Source organism: Sturnus vulgaris, chromosome 7 (genome assembly GCF_052056855.1).
Source record: "Sturnus vulgaris isolate bStuVul1 chromosome 7, bStuVul1.hap1, whole genome shotgun sequence".
Taxonomy (NCBI): domain Eukaryota; kingdom Metazoa; phylum Chordata; class Aves; order Passeriformes; family Sturnidae; genus Sturnus; species Sturnus vulgaris.
The window spans coordinates 36,467,804-36,495,567 of NC_142249.1; the positions used below are offsets into that span (position 1 = coordinate 36,467,804).

At 42.5% G+C, this 27,764-nt stretch overlaps 1 protein-coding gene across 1 annotated transcript in view; it reads right to left on the minus strand.

Moving 5' to 3' along the window:
* Nucleotides 1-13,460: 13,460 nt before the first annotated feature.
* Nucleotides 13,461-27,764, minus strand: part of NXPH2 (neurexophilin 2) — a 31,940-nt gene continuing 17,636 nt past the window's right edge. The window contains exon 2 of the mRNA XM_014870841.2: nucleotides 13,461-16,264. Coding sequence (XP_014726327.2) covers nucleotides 15,521-16,264 — 744 coding nt within the window. The 3' untranslated portion in view covers nucleotides 13,461-15,520. The remainder of the gene's footprint in view (nucleotides 16,265-27,764) is intronic.

Below are 27,764 nucleotides of genomic sequence, written 5' to 3' on the forward strand. Positions count from 1 at the left end.
CAATTGAGATGGAAAAGTTCAAGTTGCATTTGACCTCTGTTGCATGTTGATTCTTGCTTCCTAACTTCAATTTCACCGAGGTACAAACTACTCAAACAAGTGGAATAAGTATTACAGATACAAGTTGAGTAATGGTATATTTTTGTGAAATTGTGATAATATTTGCTGTTACAAGATGAGTGTATGTCAAAACATGATAATCATGGACACAAGGTTACTCTAGTTCTGATGTTTTTATAAACATTGAGTATTTAGTATAAAATTCACCTTTGCACAGGAGATCAGTAGAAGTCTACATGGAGATGGTGTTCCTTTTAAATCCTCACGGCAAGACTTCCCCTTTGGGAGAATAAAAGCCACGTGCAGTATTTGAAACTGTGTTTCATAGAAGGCAGTGAATTGCAAATGTGAGGTACTGCTACCTGAAATGTTGTTGAATTTTACGGTTGATTAAAATTCCTAAGCTTAATTGATTTGTTTTTTGTTTTTTGGTTTTTTTTGTAATTGACAAATTGAATGTTACCTGTCCTCTTTGTCTGGTGTTGATAGCATATTTAGTGCAGAACTTAGCTCCTTAGCTAGCCAAGACACTTAGTCTCATATCTTGGCTTCTGCTTACAGTAAATGGACTATGTTTGTAAAGGGAATTCACTATTTCAAGTGTTTTGCAAGGAACTTCACTGTATTTGTAACCTGGTTTTTGAAGGCTTAAGATCAATGAGTCCTATTTTAGAAGTTAAACCAGTGAAATGACTTGGATCTGTTTTGGAGTGGAAATGATAGAGAATTCAGATATGTAAACAGTTGTATCAAACCATCCAGCCTTTTTTTATCAGCTGATGTTAATGGTGAAATACTTTTTGTACCTTGTTGCTGAAAATATTTTTGCGTTTCAGCACATCAAGTTACAATAAAGTTGTTACTTATACGGAGTGTGTCTGTCTTTATTTGTTGTCTGTACCTGCATTTGTTCCCAATGGCTGCCTTTGCTTTGAGAAAGGTATTTTACCAGCACTGTCAGTCTAGCATCAAATATGCTGCTGTGCCTTTGGAGACCTCTTTTGGGGAGGATCATCTTGCAGCCTTGCTCTGATCCTCATTGACTTGGTTATTTTTCTGTTTTGACACTTTAAAGCTCTGGGCAGCTTAACCTCTCTACCTGAGAAGTGTTTCCCTTTACACAGACTCTGCCAGGATTGGTGGGAAGAAGAGTTGATGCTGTGATAACGAAGATGGGATTGGTGGGTTTGAAATCTGATTTCATCAAAACCCATCATCCTTTGTCCTGCCAAAGAGTACTGGCTGCTAATGAGCACATCCAGCAGGAATGCTGTTGGCATTTGTTACAGGAGAAGGGGTATGTAAGAGGAATCTGTATGGGGGGCACAGGGGTTTAATTTGGTTATAAATACTTGGCAGTGATGTGTGGCACTGCTGATAGGCTGCTCTGTGTTATGTAGCTTTGGGCACGCTGAACTCCTGAAAATGATGATGTCAAGGTAAGTTATTTTATAGCAAGTGTGAGCTGGGTAGGTACATGCAAAATTCTCCAGGTGTGCATAAAACATACATCCCTTAGTTGACTCCACAATGATCCAGTCTAAGGTTCTTCATGGGGTTTATCTCAATAATGGCACAACTCACATCCCCACAGACAGTTCAGTAACCTCTGAGGGGAACAGGAATGGTTACCCCTGTGAGTGGTAGCAGAATTATTTATGCAGTCCAAATGTCTGGTCTGAGCTTCAAATTCCAGATTAAAAAATGAATATTAAACTTCATTTTGTCTTTTTTTAGAAGGCTGTATTTTTATTCTTTCTGGAGATGGTTTTCCTCACAGTTGTTTATCTTGTCATCATAAAAAATTTTGTTATTCAGGAAAATTGATTCAATGGGCATTGATTTTTTTAAAAACCACCTGTTTTCTTTCTATAGCACATTCCATTTTTTTGTGTGGAAACAGCACATGGAGAAAGCTTTTTCTCCTTTTAGTTGAATATTTTTGAAAGTATTTTACAGTGTTGGTCTATCCTGTGTTATGCCCTTCTCTTTCTTAAAAAGGGGAAAGCTCAAATATTGAATCTGGAGTGGTGCTGGAGGTTTATAGAGTAAAAAGCATCTCTTGCTGTAGAGAATTGCCTGTCCTGCTCTGTGCTGAAGGGTGGTTTCATGTTGAAGTATTTGAGTGCAGTCTGAGCAGTCAGGTGAGAAATTAAAGTTGATTAAAGTGAGTCTCTGTGCCACTACTCCAAACTTCATAGTATTAATGGTTTTCTGTGTTTTAGATGGCTTCAGTTACAGTTCCTATTCAAGTTAGAATATTACCCATTCAACTACAAATTTTACTTGCCACGTTTATTAAGTAAATTAAAGATGCAGCTGCTTCCATTGCACACAAGTAACTTTGCACTTAATATTGTGATAGTGTGCTAACAGAGGAAATGCTATTAATTGCCACTTAAAAGTAATCTTGAACAGTTCATTTTTCTGCAAACTTCTTGGCAATTTTCCACTAGAAGAACATGTTTTTTGTTGTCAATTTTGAAGATTCCTTCTTTGTACTGAGAGAAAGTTGGAAACAATGCAAGGAGTCGAGTGAAGCATTTCAGATGTGAGATGCAAAGGATTGTATTTTCCATTACAAGTACTGCACCAAGGGAAAAAAAACCCATCCCAGGCTCAGCTGAGAGAATTCTTGAGTGCTTTGGAATGGCATTTCAGAGGGGTGTCAATAAGTTATATTTTAAACAGTATATGAGGTTGGTGCTCTTAAGTGTAAAATGGGGCTTCTCACAAGTCAAGTATAAAGAACAGAAACAAGCTTGTGTTTTTGAGACTCGGGAAGAAAAAACAACTTTGCAGAGTTTGCATGGCCTTGGCTTTATGAAGAAAGTGGCAGGAGTGTTTTGAGCTCTTGGTTGAAGTGTTCTGCAGGAGCCCCAGAGCTGCAGCAACACCTGGCGATCATCATCCTGTCAGGCAGGCAGCAGGGCCTTCTTTGAAAATGTTACCTGACACCAACATTTTTGTCTTGCATTCTTAGCAGGGTTTGGAGCAGAACAGTATTTTCATGCAGGTGCTGTGTTTCAATCAAGGGTAGGTGTATAATGAGTGGAAATCTCTGCTTTGCCCAACTTATGCATGTTTCATGCGTTGGCAGTGATAGTCATGCAGAAAATAAATTATACCATGTCAGACTTGGTGCTGCTGATCAGAATAGAGGCAACTGGTGCTGCATTTTAAGCAGTTACAGTTCTTGACTTCCCACGTTTCTCCCTGCACAGCTGACTGAGCCATTTAGGTTAAAAAAGGTAAATTTTGAAGCGTATGCAAAAACATTCTAATAGGATGAAATCTCAAAGCATGGAAGCTCTAACTCCAGGCTGACCTATTTTAACCTTAGTTGCCACATAAACTATTTATATTTTGCATTTTCAGGCTGTAAGCTTTGAAATTAATTTTATGTATTATATACACAATTTTCTAACCCAGCTGTGTTTATTGAGTCTTGAAACTTTAAAACAAACCACCTACTTGCTGAAGTGTACAACTAAAATGTTTGCCTCCAGTAAAGACTTAATCTTGCTTCTGGTACTTGTGCTATCCCCAGATTAAGAGCTGTAGTGGTCTTTGTAAAGCCCACACCAAATGTTTTTAAATGGAGAAAGAAAAGTCAATTAAATGGTGCATCTTGTCCCTGTCACCTGTTGCAGATGGGCTGCCCTTGTCAGATACACGTGAGGGAGTTCTTACACTACCCAGCCCTCACTCCTCCCTCACAGCAGGACTGGGGGTTATTGTGCTGGATCAAGAGTTTGTACCAACTCAACTCAGATGAAGGGGATTGTTGCAGGACCACAAATAGAGGGACATCAAATATTTGCATATTTATTGACTGTTCTGGTCAAGATGAATTTGAGGCATGGGTGTGGAGCAGGGTGGATATTTTTTGAATGCAGTTTTTTCTTCAAATGCCTTGCTGTTCATCTCTTGTGGGTTTTTTGATTGTGTGCTGGCACCTCTCAAATAATGTAAATAAATACAAAATACCCAGAGAACCTGCAAATGCTTTATCATGAAATTTGAGCAAATTCAATTTTGCTGATTTTAAGAAATGGAGATGCAAATTTCCTTGTGAGTGCCTTCTAGCAAAAAATGTGTCAGATATAGTTAATCTCAGAACAAAGTATAAAAGGGGTTAAATTGTGTACTAGATTAGGAAAATACTCAGTATTTTACCAGTAGTGCTAGAATAGCAGACATCTACTTCTGACAAGCTGACAGACCAGAGAATTGAAACTTAATGAATCTTAATGCTTTCTGTCATGTACTTCAATTTTCTCAAATTATTTCTCCAATTAGTTCTAGTCTTTGTGAAGGAATGATTAATGATAATTAATACATTCTTTTAATTTGCATATTCAATCTCCAGTGTTTCTAAAAAAAAATACACATTTGTATATGTGGGCAGGGCTGGTTTGTCTGTTATTTCTTTGAGGTGCTGGGGGTTTTCAGATTTTCAGCTTTGCATTTCCAGTTGAACAGAGAATAAGATGGATACATTAGGGAGTTTAATATGCTCTTTCCACATAAATAATTTGGACATAACCCAGGTTTTCAGTCTTTCCTGTAGAGATGTTTGTTCTCTAGGGGGTAGGTGGGGAGTGTAGGGGTACAGCGTTACTGTCAGGAGCTCAACTCATCCTGCATCAGCTTTGGGAAACGTTTACAGCTGCAATTTGGCAAAACTGGGTAAATCCTGGAGGGTATCTGCTCTTCAGAGGTTGGTTTTATTTCATTTTAATTTTAGAGTCTCTATATGCCTCCTTTATATTGTCATTAATTTTATTTTACCCCTTACATGTGCACATGGAGGGGTTTATCCATATACATAATCATGTGAATTTTGTGTTTAAAATCAGTAGCATGAGATTTTGAAAGCCACTGGGTTTTCGTCTGCATAGGAGTTCAGGCTTTCCATGCTGCTCTGCAGGCATCCAACATTTGACTCATTAAAACAAACCCAGAACCTGTGTCAGCCCTGGGAGCCTGCAGGAGTGGTGGGGTCTGTATGTCTGAAATTAGCATCTCTTTGGGCATCCCTAGAAATCCTTTTTCTTTAGATACACTTCATCAGAGAAATGGAGTGCTGGAAGTTTCAGCTACTTTTTAAATCAATAAATACTTCATTCTAGTTGTTTTGCCACACATTCAAATATGTGATGTTTACTGGGGCAGTGTGCCTCAGTTAGATTCACCTCTGAATATTCTGTGCAATTGTAATTCAATTACAATTGTAATTAAAGTACTTTAGCAGAGTACAAAAACTGGCTTTATGGAAGAATTGCCCTGAGAAATAATAGTATGGGTGTTCAGAATGTGTTGATTTGGTAACCAAGGTACACACTCAGCAGGAGGCTGCAGTTTCCCAATAAGCTATTGGAATATTCTGGGCAGTTAGAAAAATAAGCAGAGGTAAAAAGTGCAGGTATTTTATGACTTTAAAGGAGAAAGGTTTAAAGGACCAGTTTGTTGGGTTTTTTTAATAATCAGCTGTTGAGGGTGCTCCATGTGGTATAAAACTAAGAGTATGTTGAAGTTGGGCCCACTGTGTTAATAAATGCTCACATCTATACTCTTGGTCATAGTCATACCATGAACAGTTGTTGTATTTACTTTGTCACTGCTGTCAAAAGAATCTGTAATCTTGTTGCTTGTCTGCAGAGAGCAAACTAAACATTTGTTCCTGATTCCCCTGGATAAAAATGTGTATGGGAAGGTGCTACTGCACTGAGACTGTCTTTAACAAATAAACCTGGTTTGTGTTTTTGCATTAATTACAAAGATGAAAAGAAGTTTTTCCTGGTGTGAATACTTTTCTTCATTCTTTAGAAGTGAGAAGGGAACCTAAGGCTGGCTCAGCCATGTTCAGTGCCACTGGGACAGTATCAGTAATAAAAATCAGCTTTATTTAGCTGTATGTAGAGATTCTGACCACAGAACCAGGTGAGGATTGGCTTCTGCTCCTGCAGCTCCACAGGGTTTGAAGAGCTGGTAGGAAATGCTGCCCGGGAGAATGGGTGCAGCCAAGGCACCACCTGCCCACAACTGATGCTCGAGTATGGGGTTGTCAAAAGCTCTTTATTCAGCAAGTTTGGCTTGAATAATGCAGGTGGGGATGAAGCGAAGAAGAGCACTTGTGTTACCTACAGCAGTGCCTTCCAGCAGGGCAGTAGGGGCGAGCAGCCAGAGGAACAATGGGGCAATTGCAGTTTGTTGATGTGATTTTTTTCTTTTACACCTTTGTCAAATATTCAGAACAGAAGATTCATCAAATAATAAGCAGAGGGTGAGGAGTGCTTTTATTTCCAGTGAATTTGGGCTAGAAGGACTTGGTGTTCCTTTCACGTGGTAGGCCAAGTATTCTTTCCCATTTGTACCTTGCAGAATTTATTTTGTCCCCCTCTCCTGGATATCAGCTGCTGGGAGTAGGTCAAGGGAAATGACAGTAAGGGAGAGATTCTGGCTGTGCTGTGAGTGCTGGGCTCAGTAACCTGTTCCTGAGTGGGTGGGGGGCAGAGCTACTCTCACTGCTCTTGGGAAGAACTGCAGAAATGATTTGGAAGGGAAGAGAATCTTTCTTTGGTCCTTGCTCCCAGAGCTGTGTGCTGACATCACGTGTGTCCTTCTGCAGCCTGGAAAAGGGATTTGAACAAAGACACATGGAAGAGCCTGGTGTATGGTGGTACAATTTGTTTTCTGAAAATGTTGTTTTAACAGAATATTGCCCTTATTGCAGAAATGCCTTAGCCAAATGCTCGTGCATGTTGTGAGCTTTAACGTGCTTTTGTATCCTGCAGTAGATTAAAATGTCAGTCATATTCTCCACATTCCAGAGTCCCCTTAATCCCTGGGGAAGGTGCACATGTCTTAGGGTACTTATGTCCCACCAATAAAACAACCCTCTAGCAGGAAATCTGTGCAGGCCATACAGCAAGATGTCAAATTAATTGCACCGAAATAATGAGTTAGCACCAAATGCTAATTAAATATTGATGGAAGTCATACTTTCAATTATCTTCATTATGGCACAATGTTTTATGTAGACATGAAGTGCTGGGAATGTGGGCATATATTATCATTAATCTTGTCATATAAAAATATTAGTAATTTCTCAAAAATCCAAATGTGCTGACGGTCCATGTTTAGTATCTTTTTGACAGCGTAAAGTTTTTCAACTTTAAATTACTCCTTTTTCTTTTGAAGGAGCAGGGCTGGAAGGGCCAGCCTTGAGCTCAGGGAGGACAGAGCTGTAGGGCAGCAGAGCAGAGAGAGGAGTCCAGAGAGTGAGTGACAGCAGGAGACGGGGCTGTGAGTGAGATGTGACCCAGGATGTTCTGCTTTTGGGAGAACGGGCTGGGCAAGAGCCACTCCCCTCCTCGTGTGCATTAGCACTGAGGAAAAGGCCTTTAACCTAAGAAATTACAGTATTTTTCAAAGAGAAAGACTTTGTTAGTCAAAAACAAAGGTCCAGGACTATCTAGACTAGAGACTAACCAAGTGGTGAGTCCCAGGAAGAATCTTATCCAAAAGCAGTTTTTTATGCAGTTGCCTTTGTGGAGGATGGACAGAATTTACCATGTAATTCACAGATGAAACAGGTACTATAGTGTGCAGTCTTGTTCCTCTTAAGTCCCATTGAACTCTTCTAGAAAAAGAAAAAAAGTAATTCCAAGACCTCCAAAGTCTTCCTGGAAAATGGCCTCTTAGGAATTATTTTTATTTTAAATGGAATTTATTTTTCATCAATAAATAGAAGGCATAAACTGAGGTGAAAATTAATCCTTCCTGCAGACTTTGAGGAAAGGAAAAGTTTGTGCAGGACTGCCTTGGTGGGCCTTCTTTTCCAAGCTGCACTGGAAAAGAGATCTTCCTGCTGTCTCTGCATGAAGCAATGGTAAATTTGTGCTAGTTTTCAGGGGAAAAAAATGCTGGTTTTGTGCCTCTTGGCCATAATTGGCAACTTTTGCAGCAGGTGAGTGTGAAGGATGCTCACAGAAATGACTGCATGATGTGCCAGTGTGCCTGTCTCCGTGTGGTGGATGGGCAAAAAAAAAAATCCTGTCCCAGGAGTGTGAATGTTCTTTGTCACTTCTGAGAGCACTGAAAGGTTAAGAGTGGAGACAGGTGGGTGACCATAATTAGGGAGGAGGGTGTGAAGCTTTTTATTGCAGTGGGTGCAGCCTTAGTGCCATTGTCTAAGTGCAAATTGTTCCTAAAATATAACTCTGAGATTATTCACCCTGGAATCTCCAGTCCAGGGAGAGGCATTTTCAAATTACCAGTGGTGAAGTGTGGCAGAGCAAAAGGAGCACTTGAGCTGAAGAGCAGATAATGCCCAGCAGAGCAGAATTGCAGCAGCAGCTGCTGAGGAGGTAATTCTGTGCTCATAATGATTCCAACTTCTCTCAAAAACTATCACTTTGCAAGTATCCCTCATCTAAAGTACAGAGCTTCCCCAGACCATCAGAGTAGAATCTCTCCACATCCTGAGCATGTGAAATTAATGACTGAATATTATGCTGAGAGACATTTAATTAAAAACACTTTCATTAATAATGCAGTTGGAGAGTGTATGTGTGTTATGTAATTAAAGATAGTACATCAGTAAATGATACTATGCAAAACCAATTCAAAAAATTCAAATTACTTGGTGTAGCATAAGGAACTTAATTCAAGTGGGAATAAAGTCAGTGTGAAACAAGCTCAGAGTTTTTTCCTGGAAGCTGCAGTTAATCTGCTTCTGGTAACACAATTCAACAGTCATATTTTAAATAAGGGGCTGTGCTTATTTTAAAGATAACTGGGGTGGTAAATCAAAATAGGTATCTCTCTCCCCTCTTTTTGCCAAATATAAGTATCCCTTAGTGTCTGGACACTGACGAGCCCGGCTGGCCTCCAGGATCTGGGCAGCCTTGCACCCCATTCATCTGTGCTGCTGTTTCTGCTTGGAGCAGTCAGGTTGTGCTTGGCTGTGACAAAAGACTGCAGGCCTGGTATTTGTAGTATTTTTACTTTAAAACCAAGTGATGGAAGTGGAAGAGAGAGGTAATTCCCTCGGGGCAGATCAATCTCCCTGTGTGGCATTGCCTTCAAGCAGCTGGGGTGAGCAGGCATCTTGTTTTCCCCGGGTACTTTGGCTAATCCAAATCTTCCCCGATTGAAGTCAGAAACGCCTCAGTTAAATATATCTGACATGAGAAGTGGATTGGAATTAAGTAGCTCTAAGTACTATATAATAAATAGGCTTGCTTATCATCTTCAATATGGCAACTTGAAATAGTTTTTAATCCTTTAGTTTACCTGCTCAGAAATCTGTGTTAAATACTCTGTGCTCCCAGGTTAACAGTGCTCAGCATCACCTGCTTCAGACACTCTTCCACCACTTCTTCTTTAAGGAGTTCTGCTGGCTTAGAAGGGACTGACAGCTCCTCTCAGAGCAGTTCTCCTGCTAAGCCAGAACATGTTCTCCTGTCCAAGTTAAATGAACTTGATGCGTTTTGAAAACCTGAACTGATTTTTTTTTTTTTTTTTTTTTTTTTGTCATCCTCTAGAACAGCTCAGTGTGAGCTGCATTTCATCAGGGGCTTTTAAGATGTGGGTGGGAGTGTAAGTGCTCTTCACCCCTCTAAAACCTCACAATTGTGATGTTTCTCTTGTGGCTGTTTAGGTGTTTATCATTTCAGTCATGGGATGGTTTGGGTTGGAAGGAACCTTCAGGATTCTCTCATTTCAACCCTGCTATGGGCAGACACACCTTCCGAGACCAGGTTGCTCCAAGCAGGATCTCTAGCACAAAAGACGCCAAGTCTTGCTCCTGGGAAGCAACACTAGAAGTTCAAAGCAAACACCTTGATAGCTTTAGGTAGGGGTGGGTTTTTTGACAATTTTTAACTTCAGGGCTACTTCAAATAACCTCCAAGTCTCATGTTTCACTAGTCTTTTTGCAGCCAATTTGAAACCAATTATAATGTATCACCTTTCAGGAAGATCACCAGCTTATTTGGAGCTGTTAAGATAAGGTAGCCTAGGCTTAATTGGCTTGTAATGATGAAAGAGCCACACTCTGTCTGGGAATGAGGCAAGAGAACAACGAAATGGGATTTGCATCCGAGGGGGCTGAAATAAATGTAGGGCTGCCAAGGGCAGATGAGCAGGGTGAGGGCGGAATGTGAGGTGCTGGTCTGGGATCAGGCTGCCTTGTTTTCCAAGGATGGTTAAACATGAGAGGCAAGGAGAACGCTGGTGTGTCTGGGAAGGTGTTCCAGGGGCAGCTGTTGCACAGGGGCTCCTCCATCATCTCGACTCCTGCCATCAGGCCATGTCCTCTGGGGCCCCTGCCCTGCTCCCATGGCCCAACTCTGCGTGGGAGTTCCAAGTCTGGCCTCCTGACAAGCCAAAACACGCCATGGTCTCCCCATGTGCTTCCCACATCACTCCTTTTCTGGCAGCTGGCAATGCAGTTGAGCTTTGGGTTTGCTCAGGGGGATGCTCTGAACCCTTGGTGTAGCTCAGCTTCAGTGGCTGGGTGAGGAATGACAGAACATTCTGAGTTGGAGGTGAGCCAGAAGGATCACTGAGTCCAGCTCTTAAGTGAATGGTGCCTATGGGGTCTAACCCATGACCTTGGTGTTACCAGCACTGTGCTCTGACCAGCTGGGCTGATCTCAGTGTGCATTTTCCACAAAATGAAGAAAATACATTAAAAAGTCCCTGAAGCAGTGGAGATTTTTTCCCCTCTGGCTTGAGGACAAAAGCAGAGAGCGCTGCAAGAGACTCTATTTGACCTGGTTGGTTGTTCCATTACTGTTGAATAGGAAGATGCTGGTATTTCTTCTATTTTAGAGCCTCACCACTGTTAATGCAGGTAAGATTTTTTCTTCTCCAACTAAACTGTTTTCCCATGACTGTGACTGCTTTTTAATTGGGCTGCAGCTGATGCCGGATTTGTGCTGAGTTGGAGACTGAATTACAAGTTTGGAAAAAGCATTATTTCGTGATTTTTTTTTTTATTCCTTTCAAAATTCAGTCAGGATAGCTGAGGTTCTTGCTTGAGTGTACCAACAGCTCTGACCTTGCTTCTGACTGACAACCCCCTGGTATTTGGGGCTGGAGAGCTGTGCCATGGAGTTGGTGGCAGCAGCCTCAGCTGTGTCCTGTGGACTCTCTTCAGTTCCCATCATTCCTGGCTGCAGATCTGAACAGGTTTTGCAGCCCTAAGCACAAAAACCCCCCAAGGGAGGCATAGTTTGACACCAAGTACGGTATTTCATCATAATTCAACTCCTCTTCTGTAAATCCACTTGATTTGTTAGTTCCAAAACAAAGGATGCTGCTCCTGATGGACATGCGCAGGAGGTGCTCACAAGGGAGAGATTGGAATGGCAAAGTCTGGTTTTTCAAACTAGACACCCTACAGCTACAAATCTACTTGATTGATGTGTGTTTCATTGAGCTACTTAGTGTAGTGCAGCTTGTTATTGTCTTTTTGACTGTGCAAATTTGAATAGAGACAGTGCTAATGACGAATCATTATTATACTATAAATAAAACATTATCCAGATTATGCTGGTCAACAGAGCATAAAACAAATAGCAAATTCTAATGTCCTTGAATTACAATTTAAAAGGAAAAGCAGCCCAGGATGCTGATCTGCACAGAACACCCTTGCTTGGTTGCTGTGAGAGTTTTTCCAGTTCCCTCAGGATCATCCAGAGGTTTGTTCATTTGCAAATACTTGGTGAATTCACCCTAAAAAACAAACGTACAACCCCAGGGAGCTCATGGCACACAGTGCTCAGCTCTCTGCTGTTCTGTGCCCTGCTGGCCCCTGTGGCACAGCTGCTCCTTGTCAGGGCCTGGCACTGCCATGTGGTCCCCATGCCAGAGAGCCCCTGGCAGGGGGGAGCTGAGGGCGAGGCTGAAAAACTGCCAGCAGGATGTGACCACTGGTGAGGGCTACAGGGAGCCAGAGGACAAAATTCTTCAGGGGGAACAGAAGAAAAACTCCAAACTGTTACTGCTTTCTTTAAGTTAGAATGATTAAAAAAGCATCGATTTGTATGGTTCCTGCAGCTCTGCACAGAGTGCTGGCTGAAGAAAGAAGCTGAGGCTTTATCTGTTTGTCATGAATGAGCTTTTTATTGCAATTTTTAAATGTATATCCATTGGATGGGGAGAACAATAGGAAATGTATTCGGCAAGAAGTTTATATATTTAATATGAACTGCTTCAGGACAGGGTGGAATTTTTGGGGTGCCCTGTGCAGGTCCAGGAACTGGATTAAATGATCCCTGTGGGACCCTTCCACCTCAGGATGTTCCATGCTTCTATGTCATTTACATTGATATAAACGTGTCCAAAACCATCCTGTGGAGATTGGGATTAAATAAAGGCTGTATATTAAAAACTTCTAGATTAAGTTGCTGTGGTCATAAATTGTCATTGCCCACTCAAGACACGTTTTAGAAATGGTATTTAATCTTTCAAGTTTTTGTTTCAAAATCCTTTGAATAAAGGCCATAATAATAAGAATTTGAAGCTTGTCCGAAACAGTCACCTATTACACAGGAAAATGTTTTAAAAAAAACCACGGCCTGTTCTGTGTGAAATAAAATCACATTTAGTTTTGTTTACATGGGCAGTGTGACATCTGACCTAATCAAGCCTGTCATCATTGCATTGTATTTTGCTTACCCTGCTGGGTGTAAATGATTTCTTCTTAATCAGATTTTGACTGCAGTAAGAATGTAGCAGGTTTTTTTTGCCATGATGTTTGCAAAATCTGAAAGAAAAAACAGCCACCTGCTCTCCTGCTTTTAAGCTGATTCTTAAAGTGTTGTGGTTGGAAGAGTGGTGGGGGACTTGTTGGTTATCACAACTCCTTCCCTCTGCTCCAGCTGCCAGTCTGTCTCCTTGTGCCATGGCTGGATGGGAGGAGACTGGGGTGAGCTTCTCCCATGGTTTGTTTGAGTTTTCCCTGGAAACCTCAGCCTGGGAAGTGCCACAGCCAGGGAGGAGGAAAACCCAGCTCCTCTTTTGATGAGGAACTGAACAAAGGCTGAATCAGCTGCCTTCTCTCCCAGCATGTTCCTGCTTGGGAATGTTGTCCAATTTAAACTTTCCTCTTCACTTTTAATGTACCTGGTGCAATTATTAAACAGTTAATAATTGTCTTCGTCAAAACATGTGCTTCATTTCTCAAATATCATGGAATGCTGCTGAATCTACTCTGCCTGGGCTTGTGCACAGTTCACTATAGCACAAATTTACATATCTCCTAGAAAAACAAATTCCAGCTGGGCAAAAATGTTCAGTGAGATGTTGCTGTGCCTTAGTTTTATTTTGTGTCTTCATGCATGCAAAATTTAAAACCAAAAATCAAATAGGCCACAAGCAAGTGCCAGATTTAATAAACTCTCTTTATTTACATACAAATACATGTACACATGTTCTGTATATGTACACATATTTAGGTGTATATACATACATGGTTTCCACATACTCTACAATAAATAGCATGTAGGGTTTTCTTTTAATTGCCTACAGTGCTGATTAAAAACACATGGCAATAAAATCATGGCTTACAGCTAAATTACAAAAGCACCAACCACTGAACTCGTAGCAATAAATCCAAGCTCATGTACAGCTGGGGCAAGGACACGCTATACAGAATACAAAGTAGACCAACTTGTAGGAATTGACAGGAATAGGCAAACTAAAAAACATCATTATAGACCAGGAGAGACTCTGTATGAAATAAGATGAAGGAAAACATTTAGATTATTGATCAAACTAAACCACACATTTAAATTTGTCACCTAAAGAGAAAAATCACCCAGTTACTCGTATATTTTTAACAGAGTAAATTTTTGTGTGAGTCTTTACCAAGGAAATCAGAATCTCATGAGTGAGTCCTTCTGAGCTGCCATAGTCACTTGTCTGTGTGCACATCACCAAACAGTATTTCACTAGTGCTTTATTCAAGCTGTGTGTAACTTTGTGAACCCTGCATGTGAGTCTGGTTGGAGGCAATCAGCACCTCCTCAGCCAGCTCCTTCCACTGGACCTGTGACATCAAACTGTCATCAAGGAGCAGGAGAGCAAATTGGCAGCAGCAGCAGATCAATACCCAGTGAAAGCACAGGGGATGGTGCTGGAACCTGCATGGCCAGAGCCAAGCACTCCTGACTGCAGTGGGACAACACCTGGTGAAGCACAACCAGAGCTGGACCCTTCCCTGGCCATAACTACAGTGCATGGAGCTGGTTCTGCACTCGGGGAAAGCCTGGCTGAGTCTCTGTATTAACAGTTTCAAACCTGCTTTGTTGAGGTGAAGGTGCATAGATTTTTGTTGTTCTCTCTCTTTGTCATGGCTGATACTTTGACTTAAGGTGTGCAGTGCAGTGCTAAGGGAACCACGGGTGCCAAGAAGGAGAAAGCTGCTTGTTCAGGTGTCATCCTTGTGCTGTGCTGTGTTTTCCTTGCTGCACTTTAATGCTCAGAGGCTGGATAGCAAAATAATTGCTTCCTTAGCCTGGAAGCCAGACCTTGTTACAGTTCAGACTTCAGAGAATCACAGAATGGTTTGGGTTGGACCGAATCTTAAAGATCATCCAAAGTTCCAACCCCTGCTGCCATGGACAGGGGCACCTTCCACTAGACCAGGTTGACTTAAACAGAGATTATCTTTTCCCCAGGTATTTATAGATTCTCTGTTGCTAATTAGTTGCAAAACTAATACTGGGGTGTGCTTGTGTGAATGTGTGAGAGGAATTAAACCCAGTGGTGGGCACAGGAGGATGGAATGTACACCACATGTGCACACCTGTGGGATCTAATAAACTAAAGCTCATCAAGGTCTAATTACATCATTGCATATCTGTGGGTAGGAAGTCTGAAGGAAGAACTACTCACTCTTCAATGAACACCTACAGCTACTACAACTCATAAAAATGCAGATTTCTTCCCTTTTTTTCCAAAAAATTAGCACTTCCTCAGTATTTGGACTTGACTACTTGAGTCCTCTGTGTAACATTCTTTATGAAATCAGTGGGAGAGCTGTTTATTTGAAGTATGAACGTCCTTGAGGCTCCTTCATCATTTGTTCTTTCTACTGTCACCTGAAGTTCCCAATGAGAAATAGGAACTGCTAAGTGCTGTCCAGTTTAAGTAAAAGACAACCTCTCTGCCATGGAGTTGTTTGAAAAAGTGATTTTTAAGATCAATGTTCATTACTGACATAACTTTGTTTGATTTTAGTGCCTGCCTGGCAGTTCCCTTACGAATGATAAGAGAGCTAAAATGCAACGGCCTCAAATGAAAACGATTGTTACATAAACAGCTGGATTAGTTACGGTACAGCACGAACACAGCTACAGTTTTTAGAGACTTTTTAACCTGATAGGAAAACATATTCTTCTCCAAAAGGTGAATGGGAATGCTCGTGTTTATGGCTGGGTCAGCCGGAGGACAGGTACGGCGTCTCACTGTGGTAGTTGTAGTCGGGACAGACCTTCTGCACCAGTTTGTAATCTACGCTGTAGAAAGCGATGTAAATGCAGATGACTTTGAAGGGTTTGGAACACAACCAGGACACATGGCTTTGGGTCTGCTCTTGGTAGCAGATCTTGGAAGGGTCAAAGTTGCACAAGGCAGTTTTTTTAGCGCGGTCTGTTTTCTCGTACTCGATGCGGCAGTTGAAGGACTTGGACTCCTTGGTCTCCAGCATGGACTGTGGGGATGGTTCAAACTCCACCACTTTGGAAGGCGGCACCAGGCTGACAGAAACATTCCCCAGACCTGTGGAGTTATGTCGGAAATAAACGCTGAAGGTTCCATTGCCGTGATCGACGATTTTCCCCGTGATCAGGAGGTTCAGCTTTACAGTTTTGATGTTGGAGTGGAAGTCGCCCCATCCAAACATTTTCTTGAATTTCCCAGTTTTTACTATAGGTCTGCGTTTAGTTCGTGCCAGAGATTCCTGAACCTCCGTGATGTTGGACAACCAATCCCAAAAGTTTTCTATGCTGTCCGAGTAGGACACCTGGCCGTGTTTCAGCACTGGAGATGGCTTAACAAAGAGGCGTAAAGGGTTGATGATCCTGGAATGGACCACGTTGTCAACCAGTGTCTCTGCAGCATCCTTGTCTTCCCAGTCCAGCACGTCCCCAGCCTGTACGACCCGACTGGTGTCACAGAACACCTGCTCCAAAACAGAAAGGGAGAGCAGTGTGAAGGGTGGGAATCAAACAGCCAAGACACAGGAGGAGCCATTAGTATTTATTTTTATACCCATAGGGTCTGAATTGGTCACCTGCACCACCATAATGAGTAATTTCCACTGCCCTATGAAAGTTCAAGGATTTTACTCAAAACAGCTTATGGAAGATGCAAAAAAACTCAACAGGAGCCATCCACGGAGACAGATGGATAAACCTCTGGACAGGTGGATGGCTGTGATGTGCAAGAGCAGGCAGGTGCCCCATGCTCACAGATTTGTTAGATGAATTCCTGACTGAGGAAAATGAAGTGGCCTCTCTGCTAAAAGATGGAGTGAAATAGAACAGCATGATTTTCCAGTCCCTTCCTTTTTCTCCCCACCACCTCCCAGCTGGTTTAGGCTTAAAATCCTGTTCTGTTGGTGTACTTGTCTCCTAAACCATTTATTGTACATTTGTCTTTTCTGGTGTTGCTTTTTCCATTTGATCCAAACTTAGTCTGCACGTTTAGTTTGATACAGTGAACATGGCCCTATTTTGGTGTGCTGGTTTCAGCTGCTCAGCTGCCTGTGCTTAGCAAGGCCCAACCTTCCAGAAGTGCTGAGCATTCCCAGCCACACAGCACAGCTCAATTTTAAGATCTGTGACAAGGCCAAGCTGAGTCTGCAATCAGAAAGCAAAACTTCTTCTGGTAGTGACAGAATGGCCTTAAGATTGCAGAGTCAAACACACAGGTCTCAGTAAAATCCCTGACTCAATGCAGACACACATTTCCCAGGTGTGTTCTTCCTGTTCTCTCTGGCAGAGAAGTCCTGTTGGAAATGAAGAACTTGAATGTATGATCCAGAGGTCAGAAGCAAGATCTGCATTTCAACAGGATAGAAATGATCATCTGATTTTTTTAGGTCCTTTAAATTTTGAGTAGAAACTTTGGAGAAGGCATTTTTGGGGTCTGTTCTGTTTAGAACTGCCTCACATCATCGTCCTAATGTATAAAAGAAAAGCTTTTTCAGCTGCAACTTTTTCTACAACATGTGTGAACAGAACAAAGAGATGCTTAAAATGGGAAGAAGAAAGGACACTTTCTTGTTGTCCTGCCTGTGTCCCCAGTGACAAACTGCTGCTGGCCTTTCCTCCTGCCAAAATGCTGCTCTTGCTTCATCACCGACCCGACGGTGCCAGGATCCAGATGCTGGATCTCAGCAGAACTAAGGCAGGGATAGGGTTTTCACTCTCTAGCAGCAACATTACAGGGTGGAAATTTGCCTAAAGCAGCCAAAACACAGAGTGCAGACTTGGAATGTGTGGGGTGGAATTTTTTGCTTCTTGTCTCATGAGGGAAACCTCAATGCTGGGCTTGCTTTTCCTTCTGTTACCTCTAATCCTAAAGGGTCTCCTACACCTCTGGTTCCTCACAGGGTTCTGTTTTTACAATATCCAGCTGTTATTTCTATATATTGCAATTTTTCATTTCATCATCTGGCAAAGATTATAAACTCCAAAGTCCTTAATCTTCACTGGGGCAGCAATAGGCTCCAAACCAGAGCCCCAACCCACTACCACATGTCCTTCTTGATCACCCCTAATGCAGTAATTAAGATGAAATGTGGAACAGCAGCTACATTCACAGCTTGAATGTTGAAAGGTGACCATCACTATTGCTAAATCATAAAATCACAGAATGGTTTGAGTTGGAAGGGATCTTAAAGATCATTCAGTTCCAAACCCCCTGCCATAGGCAGGGACATCTTCCAACCTGGCTTCGAATACTTCCAGGGACCTGTTCCAGTGCTCATTGCCCTCACAGTGAAGAATTTCTTCCTAATAACTAATCTAAACCTGCTCTCCTTCAGCTTAAGGCCATTCCAATTGTCCTATCAGTTATTTTTCACTGGAAATAAATCCATGGCTGGGTGGAAATGCAGTGGGCCAGGTGTGTCTCTGCAGAAATACTTTATTTCCTTCTTCAGATTAAAAGCGGGGGAAGAAAAGACAACAGTGATCACTCTCAGCCCAAGACCTTGTGTGTCAACTTTCTGCCTCTATCTTATATTTTTTTTATGGCTGAGCTACGAACCCGGGGAAATAGGAGATTCTAATGGAAACAGTGACAGATGCTGATCTGTACCAGCCCAAATAGCACTGCCATAATGATGCTGGGGGAAACATCACTTTTGCTGTGATGTAAAGTGCCTGGTGAAGCTCTGTCATGTTTACGTGTGGTTCTTCAGCCACTCTTAAGCCTGTCACCAGCCCAGGATCAGCTGTGTGATGCTGAGAACGCTGGCCACCCCCACTGCCAGGGAAATCACTCCCCTGCTGCAGAGAAGTGACTCTGCTCACATGAAGCAAGAAGTGCAGCACACATTCACCTATCCCAAAGATGACCTGAGGCCTTCAGAGGCACAAAAAAGAGGCTTTTCTGCTGCATTTCTAGATTACAGCTGGGCCCAGGGGCCTGGAAGTGCTGGAATGCCAGAAACTTTCCTCATTTGCATGGTTAAATGAAATGCTATTTAAAATGCTAATGACCGCTCAAACCATGGGCACCTACAGCTGGTACTGCTGTTAGTAACTGAGTCAGGGGGACAAGTGGTTGGATATTTTCAGGTGAAATATATGGAAAGGAAGCTGTTTAGTTCACAGGGGACTCTGGCTTTGCTGGTGTCTGCACCCAGCTCTGACTGTCCTCTGGCAAGGGCACAGGAACACCTCAAATATCCTTCTGGGCTACTTGTGTTCTGCAATGCTTATTGAAATCTGTGCAATGGCTCTTTGGCTTTTCTCCCCTCGCCTTTTATGAGGAGATGCAGAGGACACTGAGCCATGTGCTCAGTGTATGTCTCTTCTGGGGGCTCTCACACCAGATGAGATGGCAGAGTGCTGCTTTCCCAGGGGCGCCTGGCTGAAGGCTCTGATAGGAAAAGAAGAAATATGTGGGTATAGGGTTGGGGATGGCTGAAGGGTGGGAAACATTAACACATGCTAAAGCCAGGCAGCTTTGCCACATCAATAACATATCAGGGCACAAGTATTTCAAGATCATGATGGTGAAATCACAGAATTGCACCTTGCTAGACTACTGCTACTTTTATTTATGTATGTGTTACACCAAATGACGTTTACTCATGGGATAATGAAATACACCCCTGAAGCTACAGTGACCTGGGCTATTTCATGTGGCAACAAAACAGCTTTCATAACACAGGAACGTGAAATCACTGATAAATTGAATTATAAGGATGTAATACTCCTGTTTAAGGCCCAGGCAGCAATCCCTAGGCACTGCAGAAAGCTGTACCTTACACTTTGCTTGAGTATTTTTTCCCTCTTCTTTTTTGAATCATTTTGCAAGGCTGTGGGATTCTCCAGTCTTGCAGAGCCTTAATTCTTGACTCTGCTCCATCCTAGTGCTGTCTTGTTCCACTGATTTCACTAGAGGGATGAGATTCAGGAGCTCTGTCAGCTCACAGGGCTGCAGGGAAGGGACCTCGTGGCTCGGGGTGGTAAATTGGTTGTGCTTTGCAAATATTCAGTAAAAAAGGTGCTTAACAAAGAACTGCTTGGTTCTGCTCAGTGCCCGCCACAGAAGCAGGAACGAGGGGACACTGTTCAGAGATGTGAAAAATGTTTGTGCTTTTGTAATATAAAACCTTTGTGGCATGCAGATTTTTTTCCTGTTTTGAATAAAGCTTTCTGCAATATAAGAGAACCCAACTCTAACACTCGGTTTTCCCAAGGCCCTTCCCTCACTGGCTGCATTTTGCTGTTAGTGAGGAAGGGCCGAGGGCTTTGTTCAGCTGTTTATTCACATTGGTTAGCAATTTCCGGGCAATAAAAAAATCTGTATTAAAAGAATGCAGCACATGCTGGAAAAAAACTACTTCCTCAGCATCTTTCCATTTCACTAGAATACATTGCTATAGTGAAAAATATTGCTGGTAGGGTATTTGAAAAATACCAGCTTAGGGAAGTTAGTGTATCCATTTAAACAGATGGCTATTGCTGGAGTTCTCCTCCGCTGCACCAGTGTTTTCCCATTCCCTCCAAACCATCAATTTCCAAACAGAAATCACCTTATCTTTTTCCCTATTACAGAGGCTGTAAAATGGCACCCAGTTACCCTAAAATGTCTATGTGCCTGTAGATATTTTCCAGTGAGAAACACAATCTTGGCCCCATCCACAGTGCATCTCGCTGTTTTCTTTCACCATGTAAAAGGCAAGAACAGCTCAAATCAGTGTGGTGTATTTATATTTGTGGAGTTAGAAACTTCATACCTTTGATTCTTCCCGTGCCCTTCTCTAAAAGATGGTAACTGCTCTTCAAAATCTCTCCCTTCCATGCACGATCCTGACCACAACAGAGCAGCACAGGGTTAAATAACATTCCCTGTGAACTATTTTTGAGAAATGAGCTGACACTGACGAGACACTGGTATCAGTAAATGCTCTATTCTTTTTATTTGCCCAAATTTGGGTTCATTTGGAACTCACTCTGTGCCTTTCTCTGTGGGCAAGGCACTAAATAAAAGCAGGTGTCCCCATGCAAGAGTTAATAGTTCTGGTGCTTTGGGAATTTTATCCAGGTTATTCATCAATCACCAGCAATCATTCCTTTAGCTTCACCCCTGCCAGGAATCATTTAAAAACTCTTGGCAATTAGCTGAAATGAATTGGTCTGTTGGAATAAACAGCTCTGAAGCACCATTGTGCTGCTCACTGGGAGCCTTTTATCCCACTGCTGGTGAGGAGGAGTACCACCAGTCCCCTAGCCCCCAGTTTCACCAGTGAAAAACTCATACTGGGGGAAGATTCCAGTGATCTCCTCACTCTCTGCTGCTTCCATGCCCAAGTGTCCCATGGGTTTACACTCATGTCCCCTCTGCAGCAGCACAGGACACCTCTCTGGGTTCCCTGTGCTAATTCTGGAACCTCACAGGCCATGAGGTAACGTGGCCCCATTGAGTGGCTGCACAAAAGCCCCAGTTTGAAGGGTGGTGTGTGGCGGGGAAGAGAAATAACTCTGCTTTATCGGTTTGAAAATTCAGTGATTTCAACACATTTATCAAATTTTAAATAATTTATGTCTTGACAGGGCTTATCAATTTTGCAAAGCACACACATTAACCAGATACAATGATCTCATATTAGCTTTTTCAGCATCTTACACTGGAGTCCAGAAATATTAATAAAAACTCAGCCCATCATCAATTAAATGGAAAAAAAACATAAAACTGTGTTCCATTATAGTCTTTTAGTCTTTTTTCCCCCCCAAGAAAATGATGACGGGCTCTAATAATTCATCAGAACAAGCTGAGCTTGAACTTTACTGATTATTAAATTTTTTTTTTCAAAGAGAGAGGCTGTGGAGGGTTTTATGGCTGCAGATGTGACTGCTGTCAGGAATGCTGCGAGGAATTTGGGAGTTAAGCAACATCTTTCAGCAGGACTGTATGAGAGTGTTCCATCCAGTCACAGCCTTATTTTCCAGGACGCTGTGGAGCTGCTTTGCAAAGATGCAAAAAGATCAAGTTGGATGTGTCTTGGAGCACACCTTGGTCTGGTGTGCCAAATCCAGCAAAGATATCCATTCTGGGGGGAAACTGCAGAGCTGGGAGTCAGGGGTGCTGATCTCTAGCTGGACAGTGGCAGAGTACTCAGATTTCTCAAAGTCTCCCAGAGAAGTTAGGGAGGTTACAACTTAGAAATCTTTAAATGCTATTGCAATTTTCTTTTACTCCAGGAAGGTAGTTAGAAATCCCTGTTCAATAACTAACAGAACTGGACTATTTTAACAATTTTACCCAGCCTTGTGCAGTTAAAAATACAATAAGAAGATGCTTCAGCAGAAAAGAAAGCCTTCACGATTGAACCTTGCAGCCCATTACATTTTCTGCTTGTAGACACAATCACTGAATCATTAAGGCTGGAAAAGCCCTCTGAGATCATGAGAACCTTTGCCAGAACACCACCACTTCAGTCAGACCATGGCACTGAGTGCCACATCCAGGTTTCCTTAAACACTTGCAAGGGTGGTAACTCCACCACCTCCCTGGGCAGCCCACTCCAGTGCCTAATCACCATTTCTGTCAAGAAATTCCTTAGGAGGAATGCCCAACCTAAAGCTCCTCTGGCACAGCTGAGACCATGAGCTCTCGTCCTGTTGCTGATGTCCTGGGAGCAGTGCCTGAGCCCCAGAGCCTCCTTTTCTCCAGCTGAGCTCCCTCAGCCACTCCTGGTGCTCCAGATCTTTCCCCAGCTCTGTTCCCTTCTCTGGACACGTTTCATCCCCTTGCTGTCCTTCCCGAACTGAGGAGCCCAGAACTGGACACAGCACTCGAGGTGTGGCCTCACCAGTGCCTGGTCCAGGGAATCACTGCCAGAATCACTGCCCTGCTCCTGCTGGCCACACCTTGCTGACACAGGCCAGCTGCCACTGGCCTTCTTGGCCACCTGGCCACATCTGGGCTCACATTCAGCCAGACAGGACCACTGAAAGGGGCATTGCCATTCCTCCTCACACCATCTGAGGGAGAAAGATCTCTGTCTACACCTGCATCTACCTAAGGGCCAGTGAAGGTACAGGTTGAAATCTTTAATGAGAATATGAGATGATAACATCCAAATAATCCACAGACAAAGATACAGATCTAAAAGGAGTATGTTGGGAGAAATTTCCAATCTCAGATACAATTTCATTGCATGTTTTTTAAGCAAAATTGACGCTTCAAACTCAGTATCATATTTTACAGGGAAAAAAAAACCCACTTTAAAATTCTCCAATTTGTGCAAGCAAGCAAAATACTATTTTACTAAAACAGCACTTCAGTAAAGAAACAAAACTGGGAGGGAGAAGCAGCAAAAGAAAAGAGTGAAAATTAAAAATAGAGCCTGCAAAGATTTCCTATTTCAAAAATGTCTTCTTCACAACCCTGACAAGTAGTTTTAGGTTATCTGAAGTATTCCCTCCAGCCACAATCGGATAAATTGCTTAGAGCATAGATTGCTTTTAAATTATATTCATGCATTGAACTGATCTACCTTTTTGCTGAGAGAACAGAAAATTTGTTCTGAGAAATGTTTCTTGCCAAAAAATGTGCACCAATTCTCTTCTTGAAGACTTTGACTGTTTGGATTCCTCTCTCCCCACCTTAAATCTAAATTAAAGATCTTTGAGATGAAAATTAGGTCTCTTATTTGTATGTTTGTTGGGGAACAACTTTTAAAATTTTGTCTTAGATATCACTAAGTTGTTTCAGTTTTTCACTATATATAAGGCATTCTGGAAATGTAAACCTTTTTGTGAAGGGTCTGAACAAGTCTTGTATAAAAATATCAAATTGAGATACAGAAGATACAGAAAACTTAGATTATTATTATATTAGCACCAAATAACCCCCAGTGATTCTCAAATGGCTTTTTCAGTCACTTTGTGCATGTTCTTGAAATTCAGGCTGAATTCTCACACTCTATTTTGCACTGAGCTTCACTGGTACTGTGGGCACATGTACTGTCTTACCAGACTGAGATGTGCTTTTAGGGTGGAGATCTGGCGTTTAGTTCTTTTCAGCAGACATTTAGAAGACAATCCTGTTCCCCTGGAAATCCTGTGAGATGTGCCAGGTGTTTTCAATCTACACTGAAGTTGTGCGGCTTGCAGGTGCAGCTCGTGGAGTCATTTAGGATGGAAAAGACGAAAAAACATCGAGTCCAACCATTGACCCGGCACTGCCAAGTCCCACTAAACCCTGTCCCTAAAAACCACAGCAGCTTGCAGGACCAAACCCCAACCCAGCCTCCTGTTCCTGCAAAGGGAAGCAGGGACACCCGGCCCCTCTGCCAAGCCAGCACCTGCAGTCTGCTGAACTTTACAGTTAATAATTTCCCCTCCTGCTTATTTCCTTAATGCCTGGGAGCTTTCTCTTTAGTGTGCCGGGATCAGTTCATTAAAATACTAATTTCAGGCGGTAATTATCTGTGTGTGAGCGCTGCCGGTGGAACCGGGGCTGTGCTGATACGCTCTGGGCTGCAGGAGGCTGCCCAGATGCTGAAGTCCCTGGAAGCTCTGGGCAGGAGTCACCCTGGTGCTCAGCTGGAGCCTGGCTGGCAAAGATTTCTGGCAAGGAAATGTTTTAAGAATCGTAGTTAAGTGTGAAAGCTGTCTGGTGTGGCAGGGAAGGTGCGTGAACAGAAAACTGCTGTGTCTGTTAGAAATGAACCTGACTTCACTGAAGTTGTCATGAGGGTTTTTCATGCCTTGTAAAGTTTAAATTAAAAATCAATTATGGAAGAGCCCTTAATCTCCTCTCTGGAGTTGTTTCATGTTTGGATGTGAACTGTGAGACCCCGGTGACCTCCCTCAGTGCTAAATGCGACATAGCAAAGGCTGCCTTTTCTCTCTTCCCACTCATGTGCAATTATTCAATTTTTTACTGCATTATGAAGAGGAGAGTTTTAATAATCGAACCAGATTAAAAGAATGAAAGGATGCTTCTGATGAGTTAGAAACAGAGAGAAGCTGTGCATTTCTAGCAGATTTCAAGCTCTGTATTATTACAACGCGTAAGAGATGATTAACAAAGAAAAATATTACAGTTATCTACTCCCTTTGAGAGCTTAACTAATGAACCTCTACCAGCTGCTCTTGAAAAATCAGTAACACTATCACTATCAATTTCAAGACAAAGCACAGCTGACAGATGTTTGAAGTGATAAATCAGGCTGCACAAGGATTAAAATAACAAGCCCCAAACGGCCTTTAAAAGACAAAGGTGCTGCAGTGAACTATTTTCAGCCACTTTGGATCCTGTCAAAAGTTAGATCACTGATACAATTATCTTGCAAAACAGTAATGACCAAAGTAATATGTTATGAAAAATCTAACAATGGTGATACTTGAGCCAGGCTTTTGAAAAGAACAGGTTTGATAGTCATTTGTGCTTTTAATGGCAGAACTGAGAATGCCGTGCTTCCCTGAATACTACTTCTGGGAATGAGTGATGAAAAGTGAGCACTGGGCTGAAGCATTAAATATAACCGAATTGCATTCTTGTACATTTTAATTAATCTTTTTTTTAAAGCAAGAAGTTACATTTTAATAGGCAGTGAACACTATTATTTAAATCAAGCATAAGATTTTTGTGTTCCTTCACTGCAGGCTGGATTTTTTAACAACCTGCTGGTGACGTGATGGAGATAAAGATCCTGAAGAACAGCGTGTGTGCTTCCAATGCCTTTAATGGGAAACAACTGTAGGCAGGGGAGAGCGACCAGAAACAAATCCCATGTTTGTGGACTTTGCCCCAGCTTTTACAGTGCGTCTTGTCAGAGTGTGCACTTCCTTCCTAACTCTCGGCTGGGTTAGGAAGGAAATGCTCTGTTTAAAGCATTAAAAGGTGTTTTTCTGGCACCACTCTTGGCTCAGGCAGGGTCACCACAGAGCTCAGAGTGGAAAGCTCCCAGTGGAAAAGAGCGGCCCTAAGTGCTTTCAGCACTGACATCTCAGTAAAGCTGTGGTCACCCCAAGTACCTGTACAGGCTCCTGCTACAGAACCAGTTAACTGGGGATATCCAGTGACTCTTGAATTCCTCCTGAATCCTCCTGCTGTTTGAAGGAAGTGTGTGAATGTATCCATCAGCTGGGCAGGGACAGAGGAAATTGTCTAATACTCTCAGGTTAAAAGCTCTCTTCCAGAGAACACTTTTGTTTTCTTCAGGGATGATGTTTCTTCCTGGAAACCCTGAGCAGCACGGTCAGACCCAGGCTCTGGGAGCTGCTCAGTGCATTCGTGGCATCTTCCTAAGAAATGTATTTGTGCTCCAAAGTTTTGTGAGAGAAACACGTGGGAAGTGCAGGAGCAGGCTGGACTGGTACTGGCACAGAGGCACAGGGACCCGCTGCTGCTCTAACAGTGCCTGGTGATGTGGATCAGGCTGCCCAGGAAGCACAGCAGAGCAAACCACAGGGCTGAGGCTGCTTTGGAAACGCAGCGCAGGGATGTGAGGGTCACACTGGGGAGAAGCTCCTCCACTGACATCTATTCGCTAAGATGGACACCCGGGAAAAGCCTGGTGGTGAGCGCCAGGACTGCACCAAAACCTGTCGCTTGCTGGACAAGCCCTTGGTCACTGCCTTTCCCCACGTGCTCCCGATGACAGCACAGGTTTGGGATGAAGGCCAGGCTGAGGGTTGTCCTCCTCCCCACCATGCAGCCAGGGTGGAAGCTGGGGCTGTGCTGGAGCTGCCTGTCCCCACGCCTGCTCACAGCTTGTGTCCACCCTGCTGAATGCGTGGAAGGCCACAGCAGTTTTCTAAATTAAATTAAAATTATTTTTCCTTTTCAAAGCACTTAGCTTGAGGTAGCACACTGGGGCACTTGGAGGTATTTCACTGCTGCCTACACACACGCATGCCTGCTGCTTTCCTAAATAAAATACGTTTTTAAAAGAAGAGAAAATCATTGACTGCGGCTGCCTGATTATTAAGTTTTAAGGTGAAACAACATTAGCTTTTGCCTGGCATGGGCCAGCCACGCCTGCCGTCATTGTGTTCTTCATAATGGTGTACTAACAGTGACTTCATACTGTAAGGTCCTATTTAAACCCAATTTTAATCCCTTTTAATTTATTCAGCCATTTTTTATGTCCCCAAGAACAGGAAAATCAGAATTCCTTTTCAAAAAAACCCAAAATGACAGGTTTAAGACACTTTGAAAATGACAAGGTTCAAATGTGAAATCCAGTCACCATGTAAGTTTTAACAGGGCTTAATTAGAAGTTGGTCAGTCATCTGCCCTGATATAATAAATCCATGACTTTTGTTTAACAAGGGGAGATGAGTTTGACACCTAGATTGCCTGCAAGAATGGCACAACATGTGCCTGGTTTGTTCCCTTGAGGGAATTTATCAAGATAATTAATATCTAAGATCTTTGTAAATGCACTGTAAGAACAGAAAGAGGATCTGAAGACAGAAAGGCTTAGATCAGATGAAAATGTTACATTCTAGCACAATAGGAGTTAATACAAATTGCTGTCATTTGCATGCAAAAATATAATTTCAAACCTATTTGCTCCACATCTGTATCAAACAAGAAGGGAGCACATTCAACGCATCTTTACATCTTCCAATCTTTCTTTACTGTGAATTACAGTGCACATAACCCCAAGTGTTAATTTGGTCTCATTTCACTATGCATTTGATGTATTCCAATTGGCATATAAAGAGTAACATTTCCAGGTTGTGTAAAAGAACAGTACTAGCAGGGTGCTTGCAGTTGGTGAAACAAGCCCTGACAGCAGATAAATCATCCAGGAGGGCTGGGGGTGAGGGGAATGGCACTTTAGCATGTGGCTTTTAAGGCATACGTGTCTGAAACACATACCCCAGGAAATGTACAATCCTAGAAACAGGGCAGGGGGAAGTGCTCAGTGGTATTTTACAGGAAAAGCTGCATAAAAGCATGACCTGAAAAAATCTTTC